Here is a 16079-nt window from a genome sequence, read left to right on the forward strand (position 1 = left end):
TCCAGATTTAATTGACTCTTACCTAAAAACTGAATTTGAGAATTAGACTTGCCTATGTTCCTGGTTGAAGCTTAAGATGTGTGAAGGTGATCGGAGGGGAGGGAATTTCAGGGGAAAAGGGAAGGATTTACAGAAACCAGTATAAAGGACACACAGACAACAACTAAGGGAGGTGGAAATGGGAGGGAGGTGGGGAGCATGGGGCAGGGGGTGGGCTGGGATGGAAGTAAAAGACAGATAACTGTACTTGAACAATAATTAAATTAAGACTTCCGCCAAGATGGAGGTTTAGGTGGATGTGCCTTGCCTCCTCACACAGCCAAGTTTAGGGACAACTAAATATTAGCATCAGAAAACACAACCAGAACACGGAAAACTGAACTTTTCGGAAGTCCGCTAACAACAAATTCTTCGGCCCGACCGGTAAGGGCGAAACCGGCGTCGGGTGAGAAGTTACAAAGGAGGGCTCGATCGACCCGGGCACGGAATCCAGACGCGCGAATCCAGTCGCACGGGTTCCAAACCCAGGATTGGACCTAGTGAGCAACCGAGCTACCCACCGGGGAGTCAGTGGGGAGGCGGTGGCAGCGAGTTGACTGTGGTTGCCCGGTTGCGCACGGGTGAGGGAGTGAGCGGTTGGACCAGCGGCGGCGCCATTTCCCCGCTCTGACCACGCCCCCACATACAGCATCACAACCCAGCGACCTGGGACTCCAAGGCGCCGCTTCTCTCACTTAAAGGGCCAGAACAGACCAAAAATGTCGCAGGGGGACCTCAAAGCCCCGGAGATAAATCTAAGTGACGAAGAAATAGCAAAACTCTCAGACGCACAGTTTAAAACACTGGTCATCAGCTTCCTCACAGATCTGGTGGACTATAGCCACAAATTAGAGAAACATATGAAGGCTAAATTAAGGGAAATGAATGGAATTCCACAGGAAACCCATAGAGATGAAAAAAAAAACTGGGATTCAAATCAATGGAGTGAACCAGAAGGAAGAAAAAAATGATCAATCAGAAAGGAATGAAGATATAAGAATTCAGAAAAATGAGGAGAAGCTTAGGAACCTCCAGGACATCTATAAACGCTCCAATATCCGAATTATAGGGGTACCAGAAGGGGGGAAAGACACAACCACCAGTGGAAAAACTATTTGAACAAATAATAAAAGAAAATTTCCCCAATCTGGCAAAGGAAACAGACTTCCAAGAAATCCAAGAAGCCCAGAGAGTACCAAAAAAGTTGGACTCAAGAAGAAACACACCAAGGCATATCATAATTACATTAGCCAAAATTAAAACGAAGGAGAGAATCCTGGAAGCAGCAAGAGCTAAGGGGACAATCACCTACAAAGGAGTCCCCATCAGGCTGTCAGCAGATTTCTCAAAAGAGACCTTACAGGCAAGAAGGGGCTGGAAAGAAATATTCCAAGTCATGAAATCTAAAGACCTACAACCAAGATTGCTCTACCCAGCAAAACTTTCATTTAGAACAGAAGGACAGATAAGGTGCTTCTCAGATAAGACCAAATTCAAGGAGTTCATCATCACCAAGCTCTTATTATATGAAATGTTAAAGGGACTTATCTAAGAAAAAGAAGTTAAAGAAACATGAACAGTGAAAGGACAACAAACTCACAGTTATTAACAACCACACCTAAAACAAAAGCAAACTAAAAGGACAGCTAGATCAGGAGTGGAAACATAGAAATGAAGATCTCAAGGAGGGTTAGCAACAGGGGAGTGGGAGGAGGAGACGGGGAGAGAAGGTACAGAAAACAAGTAGCATAGACAGTAGATAGAAAATAGATGGGGGGGGGGCAAGAATAGTATGGGAAATATAGAACCTAAAGGACTTGAGACACATGGACATAAGCTAAAGGGGGGTAATGGTGGGGTTGGGGGGGCAGGGTGGAGGGGAATGAAGGGGGGAATAGAACAACTGTAACAGCATAAACAATTCAAAAAAAATAAATAAATTTATTTTAAAAAATAATTAAATTTAAAAAAAGATATGTGGAGGTAATTGCTCATTAATTGGACATTAAGTGGTTCTAGGAACTAATAAGGATGTTTTTTATGACATTGCCTAGTCATTTGTCAGAGAGAGAGGTATGAGAGTTGGGGGTAGCAGGTGAGGGAAGGAAGACAGTGGTCCACAGCCAATAATGTGTTTATTTCAAATTCATCTAAGCCAAATGGTATTTTCATATTATGTATATTTTAACAAAATCCTACAATGTTGTAAGTGGAAGAGCCCTTAGCTATCAGTTATCTTTTGCGTTTCATAGTTGAGAAAACCAGGGCCCAGAAAGAGTAGTTGAGGCCCAAGTTCATACAATTAAATGATGTAACAGAATGACTGCTGTAGGTTAACTTTATTGGTTTTCAGAACTTTTGATCCTCCTTGGCCTATCAAATGAATTAAGCACATCTTAATATTAGGATAATTTCAAAATTTAAACCTCAATAGAAATTACACTAATTGCTCAGCAGCATCCTTTTGCCACTCCCCACCACATGTACCCCAGCTCTGGAGTAAAGGACTTTTTAAATGGCTCAGGTATACTTTCCCTTGGGGTGGGTTTAGTTTTGTGAATGTGATAGTAATGACTTTCTGTTCAGGTGTACCGTTTTTTATTTTATTGTTGTTTTGGGGGTTTTGTTTGCTTGTTTGTTATTTCAGAAGAGCCAAAGGAATAGTGTGTTAGAGTAATATCCTGTGGCAGCCCCCCATCTGGGGATCATGGCTGAGATAATGTCTCCCTTTCCTCCCTGTCCATCAGAGCAGAACCAACTTCTCATTGTCGCCTTGTGACACTGTTTTCTCAAAGGCGAGAAGGGATAGGAAGAATTTATCAGCTTATTTTCTATTAAGACTCAAAGAAGAAAGGAAATATTAGTATTTATTGGTTCCAGTGTTTTATCTTATAGATAGAAAGAAATTTAATAAATCATAATGTCTTTCTGGTTGGATCCCCTGATAGCTGAAACAAATTAAGATTTAAAAATCAGAAGGTATAAATGAGAATACTAAAATTATGCTTTCTTATGCAAAATGTCATTAATTTCCATTGTTGATAACTTTATTTTACATTTTTATACTCAAGATTGAGGTTTAGAACTTACTTTACGCTGTGGTTACATAGTATAGTATAGTTGTATAGTTTTAGAGAAAAATTGTTTACAGGAAACAAGAACCCACTCAAATTAGCTCAAATAAAAAACATGCAAGGGGATATTTTATTTTCCCAATTATATGTGTAAGCCTAAGGAAGAAATGAGAAGCATTAAGTTTCTGTGCTCCGTGCCCCTTCCCCTTTCTCTAAGGATGTGTTGCCCTGCTCTCCGTTCCACTTGAAGACTAATTTCTTCTATAAATCTTTTGTGTTTTTTTCTTCCTACATTTTTCTGGCCCATAGAAACCAACTCTATTTCCGTTAGCACTGCTGTCCAGTACCACCAAAATTCATTTTTTTGGAGCTCTTAGAGGGTGAAAAATTTGGGAGAAAATTGATTAGCTTCTCTTGGGTCTGGTTCTATCCCTATGGCCTAATTGAGTCAGCTATAAATGTGATCGTTCAATATAAACATGACTACATAGGCACAGTTATTCAGCAGAATCTGTGGCTAGCATTTCCAGAGAAGGGAAAGTGGGTTGGAAAAGTGCTGTACACATTTTTCCTGTAGAATATTAATTTCATCAGATTGTGTTGTCAGTCGAAGAGTTGTTGTTACCTTGGAGAATTGTTTTTTCTTTTGGAGTTGAATCTCTACATCCTTATTAGTCTAGAAAAGTTAAAAATAGCAGAAGTTAGTTGGAAAAAAAGATTTATTTATGTTCTTTTGTTTTGTCACAGGTTATCTTTTTTCTTTTCTTTCTTTTTCTTCCATCATCATTTATCCCTCCAAATCCTCTTCCACCTCCAGAAAATAAGGTATTTTTAATTTAAAACCAACAGCCAACCAACATTTCTTACACATTTGCTGCCAGACTTTGTGCTGGGTTCTGATACATGTGTTGACACCCTAAACATACACATGTGCATACTTTCTCCCCCCTCCCTCTCCTCCTCCCTCTCCCTCTCGAACCTATTAAAATAAAAGAGGATGAGTGACTATAGTAGATACATGTAAGATTCAGGCAAAAATAAGCAAAAATTGATAGCTCTAGTATTTCTCAAATAAGTCAGAGATGGTTGGTGAGTAATGACAAGCTTTATCTATAAACCTCCGGTCTTCCTCTTCCCTCCCTCCATAGTCCCTTCCTCCCTCCCTCCCTCCCTCCCTCCCTCCCTCCCTCCCTCCCTCTCTTCCCTCCCTCCCTCCCTTCCTCCCTTCCTTCCTTCCTTCCTTCCTTCCTTCCTTCCTTCCTTCCTTCCTTCCTTCCTTCCCTCCCTCCCTCCCTCCCTCCCTCCTTCCTTCCTTCCTGGCTTTTAGCATAATAAAAACTTTTCTTGTAAACTATACTTTTGTCATTGAGTTAGATGGGTATTATTTTAAATATAAACTTCATTACATGAGAAATATATAATTAAAACACATTTTCTATTTCTTAATCTTGAATTTTCTCTTCTAGATTGCAGAAAAAACAGAGCTCAAAATAGCAGAGTCTCGAGAAGGCTATAGACCCATCGCTAAACATTCATCAGTATTATTCTTTAGCATTGCGGATCTGGCTAACATTGATCCCATGTACCAGTACTCTCTCACCTGGTTTGTGAACCTTTATATCAACTCTATTCATGACAGGTAAACTTTCTATAGCTTCAATCATACTCTCTAGGTTGGATTTCCATCATCTTTCCATTAAATAAATATATATCTTCTTTCTTATTGCTAATGTAATATATAATATTCATTATAAAACACTTAAAATATGGAAAAGTTAGAAAGAAAGAAAGAAAGAAAGAAAGAAAGAAAGAAAGAAAGAAAGAAAGAAAGAAAGAAAGAAAGAAAGAAAGAAAGAAAGAAGGAAGGAAGGAAGGAAGGAAGGAAGGAAGGAAGGAAGGAAGGAAGGAAGGAAGGAAGGAAAGGCTTTCTATTTTAAGTTTTGTTTCACTTCCACACAAGATTTCGATATAGAGGATTTGCTTTAGTCCTTTTTTCTGTCCCCTTTTAAATATATGGTTCAAAGATCAGAGTGGTAAGTGAGATTATTAATGGTTTAGGAGCAATACTTTCTCTATAGTAGCCTTGCCTACAGGGATGTTTGTTATAATGATATTATTTCTTAATTCTAACCAAGAGTTAATTTTTGTATATGTTTTTATACTTTTAGAAAATAAATTGTTGATTCATCACAAAACAACAGTAAGTAGGTAGGTAGGTAGGTAGGTAGGTAGGTAGGTAGATAGATAGATAGATAGATAGATAGATAGATAGATAGATAGATAGGTGATAGGTAGATAGAGCCTACCACCTGTGTTCTACATGGGCTCTTGGTAGAGCAGTCTCCTTAGTGATTGAAATGCCTGAGTTTTCCCAGATGGAGTTTGGAATTTGAATTTATATAATCCACCTGATGGAAGAAATTCAAGTTGAGGAACTGACATAAATGTTAATGACATAAAAGTTGATGAGGGCGTGGAGTCATTAGAACCCTCATACACAGCTGGTGAGATTGTAAAATAGTGTAGTCACTTTGAAAATATTTTGGAAGTTCCTCAAAATATTAAACATAGATTTGCCATATGATCCAGTAATTCCAACAAATCCAGCAATTCTTGGGTATATACTGAAGAGAATTTAATGCACATGTTCACACAGAAACTTACAATCTTTTAGGTTTTAGACGTGCACACACACAAAAAATGTATCCAAAGGTTACTTGGGCCCTGCCTGGGTAGCTCAGTTGGTCAGTGTCATCCCTATGTGCCAAGGTTGGGACTTCACTCTCCAGTCAAGGCATATACAAGAAACAATGAATGAGTGCATAAATAAGTGGAACAACAAATCAAAGTTTCTCTCTCTCAAAACAGTAAAACAAAAAAATGTTTTAAGTTATTTGGGTTAGTTTTTTCCCTCTTCAGTATGGTAATATTTGTGTGAAATGCAGTTAGGTTCATGTGTTTATTTTTGTATTTCACTTCAAAATGTTTTCCTCATTCTTATTGACATTATTTTTATTGTTGTTTTTAGATTTGTTATATTTTGAACACATAAACCATTTATTTGACTCTAAAATAAATCCCGTACCAAAAGGGTGCTCAGAAAAGTATCACTACCCCCACCCTTCCGTCCCATTTCCATGGATACAAGTATTACTTTTTTTAAATTAAAATTTTAATTTTGAGATAAGTGTAGATTCACATGCAATTATAAGAAATAGTACATTGATCCTATATACTCTTTACCCAGTGTCACCAATGGTGACATCTTGAAAACCTATAGTACACTATCACAACCAGGATATTGATGTTGATATTGAAGTTGTATATACACACACAAAACTGTATAGTCAAAACATATGAAAATTTCATCACCACAAGGATCCCTGTTTCCCTTTTATAGCCATATCTGCTTCCCTGTCATCCCCACATTCTTCTGAACCTGTGGCAACCACTAATCTGTTTTCCATTTCTATAGTTGTGCTATTTCTAGAACATTATATAAATGGAATCATACAGCATATAATTTGGACGGATTGGCTTTTTTTACCCAGCATAATTCTTTGAGAATTTATTCAAGTTGTTGCATGTATCAATACTTTACTCCTTTTTATTGCTGAAAAGTATTTCATGATGTTGATACACTACAGATTGTTAATCATTCACCTATTGAAGGACATCTGGGTTATTTCAGTATGGGGCTATTAGAAATACAACTATTATAAACATGCATGTACAGGTTTTTGTGTGAACAATAAGTTTTCATTTCCCTGAATCAAAATGCCCAGAAATGCACTTTCTGAGTTATGTGGTATTTGCTTTTTTAATTTTTAATTTTTTAATTGTTCAAGTACAATTGTCTCCATTTTGCTGAACTTTTCCAGAATGAGTTTATTATCTTATATTCCCATTAGTATTACTGAAAAAAATTAAATTAAAAACAATGAAAGCAGTATGTTTTTTGTGAAAAATTTAAAACATGTAAGAGTATAAAGTAGAAATAAGTATCAGTTATAACTCCACTGAGAAGTAACTACATTTGTCCATATATTTTCTAACTTTTTATATATAGTTTTAACTGTATAGATCTTGACCTAGATTTTAGGCTTCTTTGGGGCAGGTAAATGTTTTATAATTCTTTGGCTCATACAAATCTATCCCCAGCATGAATTCTTAGACTAATAAAGATTCAGTAGGTGGTTTAATTAACCTTTTGTTTTCAGTAACTTCAGTACATTATGAAATTTAAAATTTTGAAAATAGATAGTATAAACTACATTTCATTTTCTCATAAAAGTATACCCTGTTTTTTACATAAAGCTTTATAAGAAATTGTACACACACATAAACTGTACAGGGAGGTCCCATATACCCCTCACCTTGTTTCTCCACTGGTAACATTTGTATAATTATAGTACAGTATCGCAACCAGGGAATTCACTTGGTACAATCCAGAGAGATTATTCAGATTTCACTAGTTTCACATGCACTTATGTGTGTGTGTGTGCACGTCTGTGGTTTCGTATTTTTTACAGTAAATACTTTGATAAAATAAAAACCAATTGCATATTAATTCCTATTTTACTTACTTTTACCTTAGTTTTATTTGACTAAATATATTTTCCTTTTTTTTTAACCTTTTAGTAACAAATCCAAAATCTTGGAAAAGCGCCTGCGATATTTGAATGACCACTTCACATACAACTTATATTGTAATATATGCCGGTCACTATTTGAGAAGGACAAACTGTTGTTTTCTTTTTTATTATGTACCAATCTTCTTCTGTAAGTTATTTGCTTTTTCTTAATTTATTTATTTAAAAAATCTTCCTGGAATATCTAATTAATAAAGATGGCTGCTCTGCTATATTCATGACTTTACTTGTATATTTCTCTTCAATAGTATTGGTGTTTTTGTTTATTTGATTTATAAAATTTAGATTACACAGGAAAGTTTATAGAATATTCATGTACAGTTCAATACATTCTTACATGCAAAAATCTGTCTAACTATAACCCAAGTCAAGAAAGAAAGCTTTTTCAAATGGGCTTCTTTCACTTAATAATATGTATTTAAGGTGCTTCCATGTGTTTTTATGGCTTGATGGATCACTGTTATTCTTTTAAGTATATTTTATTGATTATGCTATTACAATTTTCCCAATTTCTCCCCTTTTATTCCCTCTTTGCCCTGTCCCCCCAACCCTCCAGCATTCTCCTCCCCAGTTCATGTCCATGGGCTGTACATACAAGTTCTTTGAGTTCTCTGTTTCCTATACCATTTTCTATCTCTCCCCATCTATTTTATGCCTAACAATTATGCTTCTTCTTCCCTGTACCTTTTTCCCCCTATTTCTCCCTTCCACCTCCCCACTGAAATCCCTCCATGTGATGTCTCTTTCTATGATTCTGTTCATATTCTAGTTGTTTGCTTAGTTTTTGTTTTCATTGTTTTTCTTTTCTTTTAGGCTCATTTGTTGATATTTGTGAGTTTGTTGTCATTTTACTGTTCATAATTTCAATCTTCTTTTTCTTAGATAAGTTCCTTTAACATTTCATATAATAATGGCTTGGTGATAATGAACTCCTTTAATTTGACCTTATCTGGGAAGCACTTTATCTGCCCTTCCATTCTAAATGAAAGCTTTGCTGGATAGAACAATCTTGGATGTAGGTCCTTGCCTTTCATGACTTGGAATACTTCTTTCCATCCCCTTCTTGCCTGCAAGATTTCTTTTGAGAAATCAGCTGATAGGTTTATGGGAACTTCTTTGTAGGTAACTCTCTCCTTTCCTCTTGCTGCATTTAACCTTCTCTCTTTATGTTTAATCTTGGGTAACTTAATGAGATGTGCCTTGGTATGTTCTTCTTTGGGTCCAACTTCTTTAGGACTCTCTGAGCTTCCTGGACTTCCTGGAAGTCTATTTCCTTCACCAGATTGGAGAAGTTTTCCTTCATTTTTTGTTTAAATAAGTTTTCAATTTCTTGCTATTGTTCTTCTCCTTCTGGCACCAAATAATTAGGACATTGGAATGTTTTGGGTTGTCCTAGAGATTCCTCAGCCTCTCTTCACTTTTTTGAATTCTTGTTGCTTCATCTTGTTCTGGTTGGATGTTTATTTTTTCCATTTGTTCCAAATTTTTACTTTGAATCCTGGTTTCCTTCTTATTCAGGGAACTGTTGGTTCCCTGAATATTTTGCTTTATTTCATTTTGGGTATCTTTCATTTTTTGACCAAGCTCAATCAGTTCTGTGAGCATTTTGATTAACAGGGCTCTAAATTCTCTGTCAGATATGTTGGCTATCTCCTCTGCTTAGCTCTCTTTCTGAAGCTTTGCTCTTTTCTTTCATTTGGCCCATATTTCTTTGTCTTGGTGCACCTGTTAAGTTGTAAGAGGGCAGGGCCTTAGGTATTCACCAGGGCAGGGCAACTCTCCTTGCTGCAGTGCTGCCTGTGGGGGAAGAGTCAGAGGGGGAACAATGCAGCTTGCCTGCTTGGCTTTAGCCCACTTTCCAAGGAACTCTCATGTGAGACTAGGAGTTTCTCCCACTGCAGCAACCACTGTAGTCCACAGTCAGCTCTGTCTCAGTTTCCCATTTAGCCTCCCCCGCCACGTGGTCCGCCTCTTCTCCACAGGTTCTTAGTGGTCTGGTTGTTCTGTTTCTTTAATTCCTTGGTCGTTGGAGTTCCAAGCAGTTTGATTTTCTATGACTTCTGGTTGTTTATTAATTTTAGATTGGTTGTTATCCTTCTTTTAGTTGTACAAGGAAATGAAGGGTTTCTACCTATGCTTCCATCTTAGCCAGAACCTCTAGATCACTATTCTTTAGCACTGAATAATGTTTGATTGTATGGATGTACCACAGTTTATTTGTTCATCTACAGAAGAAATTCTTGGTTGCTTTGAGTTTTGGAAATGATAAACAAAACTGCTATAAACATTTGTGTGCAGGTTTTTGTGTGCATGTAGATTTCAACTCATTTGGTGAAATGCCAAAGAATATGATTGGTGGTTCACATATTAAGAGTATGTTTAGTTTTGTAAGAAATTGTCTTCAAAAGTAACTATACCATTTTGCACTACACCAGCAAAAAAAAATGAGAGTTTCTGTTGCTCCCTTAGTATAAATGTGTTGCTGTCTATATCTTTCTTGAACTTTTCCAAGATTTTTCTTATGTATTTGGGTGTTCCTATATTGGGTGCATATATGTTTATAATGTTTATGTCTTCTTGATGGATTTTCTCCTTGAGTATTTTGAAGTGTCCTTCTGTGTCTGTTTTTATGGCCTTTCTTTTAAAGTCTGTTTTGTCTCATATAAGTATTCCTACATCAGCTTTTCTTTTCCTGTTCATTTGCTTGAAATCTTTTTTTCAACCCTTCACTTTCAGTCTGTAAGTCTTTTGTTCTGTGGTGGATCACTTGTAGGCAGCATATGTGTGGGTCATGTTTTCTATCCATTCAGCTGCCCTATATCTTTTTTTTTTATCTTTAGAGGGGAAAGAGAGAGGGAGAGAAACATCAATGTATGGTTGCCTTTTGTGCATCCCCTGCTGGGAACTGGCCTGCAGGGAACCAGCCTGCAACCCAGGCATGTGCCCTGACTGGGAATTGAACTACAATCCTCTGGTTTGCAGGCCTGTGCTCAATCCACTCAGCTACACCAGCCAGGGCTACCCTATATCTTTTGATTGCATCATTTGAGGATTTAATTGATTTAATTCATTTGAGGATTAATCTAAGGATTAATTTTAGATATTGAGGATTAATCTGAGGATTAATCTAGAATTTAAGGTTATTATTGATAGATACTTATTCATTGCCATTTTATCTATTTTGTACCTGTGTTCCTCTCTTTCACACACATTCTTTTCCTTCCTCTTCTTAAAGCAGTCCCTTTAGCATATCTCATAGTGCTGGCTTGGTGGGGGTGTATTCTTTTAGCCTTCTTTTGTCTGGGAAACTTCTTATTTCATCTTCCATTTTATTTCAAAGCCTTGCTGGGTAGAGCAGTCTTGATTGCAGGCCTTTGGTTTTCATTACCTGGAATATTTCTTTCCATTCTCTTCTGGCTTGTAGTGTTTCTGTTAAGAAATCAGCGGATAGCCTTTTTGGAGCTCCCTTGTATGTTACTTCCTGTTTCTCTCTTGATGCCTTTAAGAGTCTCTCTTTGTCTTTGAAAGTTGGCATTTTAATTATTTTTTATCTTAGAGTAGGCCTCCTTGGGTTCATCTTGATTGGGACCCTCTGTGCTTCTGAACTTGCATGGCTTTTCCCCTCTCCTTCAGAAAGTTTTCTGTCATTATTTTTTCAGAGTTTCTATCCCTTGCTTCTTTTCTTCTCCTTCTGGTATTCCTATGATTCGAATGTTGCATTTCATATTCCCCTGCAGTTTCCTTAAGCTGTCTTCATATGTTTTTAGTCTTTTTTTGTGCAGCTGCTCCACCTGTGTATTTCTTTCTACCTTGTCTTCCAGGTCACTAATTCAGCCTCTGCTTCATCCAGCCTGATTGTAATTCCTTCTTGTGTATTTTTTTTAATTCAGATATTCTTCAGGTCATCCTATTTCTTGTTTATAGTTTCCATTTCCTTTTACATGCTATTGTAGTTTCCACTCAGTTCCTTTAGTTTTCATTGAGTTCCTTGAGCATCCTTATAACCATTCTTGTGAATTTTATATCTGATAGTTTCCTTGCCTCCATTTCATTTAGCTGTTCTACTATGTAATTTTCCATCTTTTTCAATTGAGGTTTCTTTCTTTGTCTACCTATTTTAGGGGACTCTTTTTTTGTTTGTTTGTTTCTGCAAATCGAGAAGCTCTGCTTTTTCAGCTGTCTTCAAAGGGTGAATTTCTGTGGTAAGAATTCTGTGGGACTCGATGGTGCCATCTCTTTGATCTCCTTGTCTGGGTGCTCTAGGGTTGCCTTTTCTTCCATTTGTGTGGGGTTTCTTGTTGTACTTAGGGTTTACCTGTTGGTGATTTCTGTGTTGTTGGTTCTCCCCTCCAGCATGTTTACTGGTATTCACAATGCCCACCTTCTCTTGTATGCTGTTGTACAGGTGTTGGTTAACAAAGCAGTATTACTAGACAACCAAACCTATGCCAGCAAGAAGAATCCCCTACCACATCAGCAATCTCAACTGCAATTGAAATAAGATTAATAAAGGTGAAGAGAGATTGTACATATTATATAATAAAGAGAATATGTGATAACTAAAGAAGTGAAAAATGTTTAGTGTTGATAAGAGGGAGGAGAATTGATAAGATTTGGGATATAACCAAGGCAAAGAGAGGGAGAGAGCAAAATTTATAACATAAGTAAAACACAAAAAGGCATTGTGAACAGTGGGTTAAGAAGAGGGAAATGCATAACATGAGAGTTGAAGTAAAATTGAAAAGGCACTGGAGCAACAGGAGCAAAATTGCACAAAAACCACGGCAGGGTCAATAGCAACAACAGCTGAATGAAGTTTTAAAAAGGTGGAAGAGGAATAAGACTATTGTAGAAAAGTGAATATGAGATATCTACAGTAAAGAAAAATGATTTTGAGAGGATGAGGGCAGCAAACTAATAAGAGTAAAGAGTAAAGCCCAGAGTGAGAGAGGGAAGGGGGGAGAAAAAAAAAACAGAGAGAGAAAACAGTGAAATAAAATGCCTCACTCAGTTGACAGGGGCAGAGGGAAAGTAAAGTGGAGTAAGACAGCAGGAAAGTATTTTGTGGGACTTAAAGTACTAACAAGTAGTGAACAGATAGGAGGTCCTATGGGGGCATACAGCAGTAACTGTGGTATATCACACAACTAGCCACTGCTTATAAAAGGTGGAAAAGAAATAAGACTCTTATTACAAAGGAAAAGGAACATGAGTTAATTTAAGAAAGAAGAATGCTTATGTGAGGTTAGATGAAAGAGAAATAGTGAGAGTAAGGGATAGAAACTTTGCATAGTGTGAGAGAAAATAAAGTTAACCACAACAGTGATAAGATTCAGGAAAATAGTGAAGTGGATTAAGACCAGGGGAGGGTGATGTGTGGGATTTGGAATAACCATAGTATGATAAGAAATATATAATCTGAATAAAAACAATAAAAAGTAAAAGACCAAGAGTAGTGTGTTATTTGAAATATGAGTGAAGTGAAAGAATAATTAAAATGCAACATGAAAGGGAGAATTAAAAAACAAATCAAAAGCAAAACAAACAAGACAAAAAATAAATGGAAAGAAGAGAAATTTTTTAAAATGCAAATTTTGAAGGAGAGCAAAGTGAAATTTGTCTCAGCTGTTGGTATTCACCTTCTGAATTTTTTCTGGATTGGTCTGTGGTTTTCTCACAGCTTCTAGGTCTTATTGTCTTATTCTAGAAAAAAAAAATCCTCCTGCTGATTTTGAACCTGCCAAGCCGGTTATGCAGGTCTTCCTGGATCCTGGCAGCAGATGGGGGCTGGGCTCTGGTTTTTTTTTTTTCCTTTCCTGTGGTTCTGCAAGGATGGGGCTCAGTCTGGGCTACAGTAATCACAGGTGCCCAGTTTCCAGCCCAGGCCCTAAGACTACTGTGTTCCACTCTGCGCATTTGTGCCAGGCTGGCACCGATGACCCACCTCATTTTGCACCCCTTTGATCAGTCCATGAGGTGCACTGAGTGGGAGCAGATCATGCCCACACTCCTCACTCTTCGCTGTCCTGGCCTCTGGGTGCACAAGGTCCTGGCATGGCGGCTCAGTTTCCCTTTTGTAAAATGTCCCGTTGGATGCTGCTGCCACTACTAGCCACTGCCCAGCTTTCCATACAGTCCAACTCCCTAGATAGTCCCCAAATCTATCTGGGTCATGGGCAATCGCAGCCCCTCTCTTGTCTCAGCTCCAGGTGTCACCCAGCCCCCCAAATTCTCTGGTATTGTCCCAACTGGCGACCACCGCCCCAGCCGGGGTAGTCTGCCTGCTGTGTGTGTGTCACTTGCTGCCTTTTTATCCCCACCTCCACCCCTGGGGCTTTCCGTGTCCAGATCTCTCTCCTGGCGGAGTCTGGGATCTCCCTCAGCTCTCCAACATCCTGCAACAGCTGAGGGCCTGCGTCACAAAGCTGAGGGACCTCCCTATCTGCCTGTAAGACCTCCTTAGCGCCTGTTTTAAGTGGCCTCTCCACACCTTGGCTTCCACAGTCGTATCACCTGGGATTTTATTGTCTGTTCACTGTGTTCTTTGGACGATTGGCTAGGTGTCCCAGTTGGGTGCATGAGCAAGTGGATTCACTTCCCACCGACCTTGCCGCCATCTCATTCCTTTCTAACGCTCTTCTTTTTTGTCTAAATCCTACTTTCTGACCTACATACTTTCCTTCTCTCTGAAGAATTTATTTTAACATGTCTTGTAAGGCAAGCCTACTGGTGACAAATCCCTTCATTTTTGTCTGAGAAAATGTTTTATTTCTTCTTCCTTTTTGGAGGATAATTTAGTGGTATGCAGAATTCTATGTTGGTAGCTTTCCCCCCAACACTTTCAATATTTTGTTTTACTCTCTGAAGAAAAGTTTGCTGTTGTTATTATCCTTGGTTTTATAGGTAAGGTGGTTTTATTATGCCTAGGTATAGATTTTTTTTGTTTTTATCCTGCTTTGTATTTCTTTGAGCTTCTTGGATCTGTGTTTTGTCATTTATCACTAACTTTGGAAGAATCTGTCATTATTACTTCGAATATTTCTTCTGTTTCTTTTTCTTCTCCTGGTGATCCCATTATGTTTACAGTAAACCCCTCCCCCTCCCCCGAACGTTGTTGCAGGGTTCTGTGACTTTAAGTGAAATGACATATAACAAATCTAACTTTACTGTAGGCTGATTGATGTAAGTAAGTTCCTACAGCATCTCTTCAATGTTAGAAGAAAACCACATTGAATGAAACATTACTCAAGGACTCACTACACAGTGTACACCTTTTGTAATTGTCCCCAGTTTGGGATATTTTGTTCTATCTTTTTCATTAGTTTTGTCTCTTTGCATTTCAGTTTTGAAAGTTTCCACTGACATTTCTTCAAGGTCACAGATTCTTTTCTAGGCCACATGCAGTCTATTCATGTGCCCATCAAAGGAATTCTTTGTTTCTGTTGCAATTTTTTTTTTATTTCTAACCCTTCCTTTTATTTCTTTCTTAGAGTTTTCCTCTCTCTATTTGCATTACTCATCTGTTCTTGTCCATTTTTCTGTGTGAGCTCTCAGCGAATTGATCACAGTTGTTTACAATTTCCTGTCTGATAATTCCATCATCTCTGACATGTGAGCCTTGTTCTGATGCTTACTCTGACCATTCAAACTGTGTTTTTGTCATTTTAATTTTTTTGTGGAAAGCCAGATATGGTGTACTGGGTAAGAAGAGCTAAGGTAAATAGGCCTATAATATGACATTTTACGTTCATCTAACAAGGAGTTAGGCTGTGGTTACTGTTTGCTCTCGCTATAGGTGTCAGACTAAGGTTTCCCCTGGTGTCCTTGTTTTTGTCTCCCTGTGGTCGTTTTGTGGCCATAGAGACTTCTTTTTAAATAAGTTTTGAGAAACGCATTTCTTTCTCTTGTACTTCCTGATCCCTACTGACATGGTGGTAATGTACACGGGAAGGAAGAGTGTTTTATATTCCTATAAGTTGGTCTCAGTTTTTTAGTGAGCCTGTGCTTCTTAGCTGTGATCTTAATGAGTACTTCTTGTATTTTTACCTGTTAAATGAGATAGAAAGTTTAGAGAGGGCTGTGGTTCGATATTTCCCTTCCCTTAAGTAGAAGCCTAGAGGGGGCTGGAGTTGGGCCTTTCCCTCTCCCTATGTAGGGGCCTAGAAGTAACCCTCTCACTAGGCTCTTCTAAAATAGTTTCTGTCAAGGGAAGGTTTTGTTAAGAAGAGCAGAGTGCTGTGAGTATGTTTCACAATGCCTGCTCTTTCCCTCTCACTGCCAGAAGCAGTGAGGGTTTTTCGCTGGTAATCACTGT

The 16079-nt window shown here is 38.0% G+C and overlaps 1 protein-coding gene across 1 annotated transcript in view; it reads left to right on the forward strand.

Annotated features, from left to right (window-relative positions):
- The window catches only part of DNAH12 (dynein axonemal heavy chain 12), a 229017-nt gene that overhangs the window by 175112 nt on the left and 37826 nt on the right, over positions 1-16079 (forward strand). The window contains exons 60-61 of the mRNA XM_053669550.1: positions 4580-4752; positions 7755-7895. Of these exons, the coding sequence (XP_053525525.1) occupies positions 4580-4752; positions 7755-7895 (314 nt within the window). The remainder of the gene's footprint in view (positions 1-4579; positions 4753-7754; positions 7896-16079) is intronic.

The sequence above is a fragment of the Artibeus jamaicensis genome, unplaced genomic scaffold, assembly GCF_021234435.1.
Source record: "Artibeus jamaicensis isolate MK-2021 breed Jamaican fruit bat unplaced genomic scaffold, CSHL_Jam_final contig_519, whole genome shotgun sequence".
Classification (NCBI taxonomy): domain Eukaryota; kingdom Metazoa; phylum Chordata; class Mammalia; order Chiroptera; family Phyllostomidae; genus Artibeus; species Artibeus jamaicensis.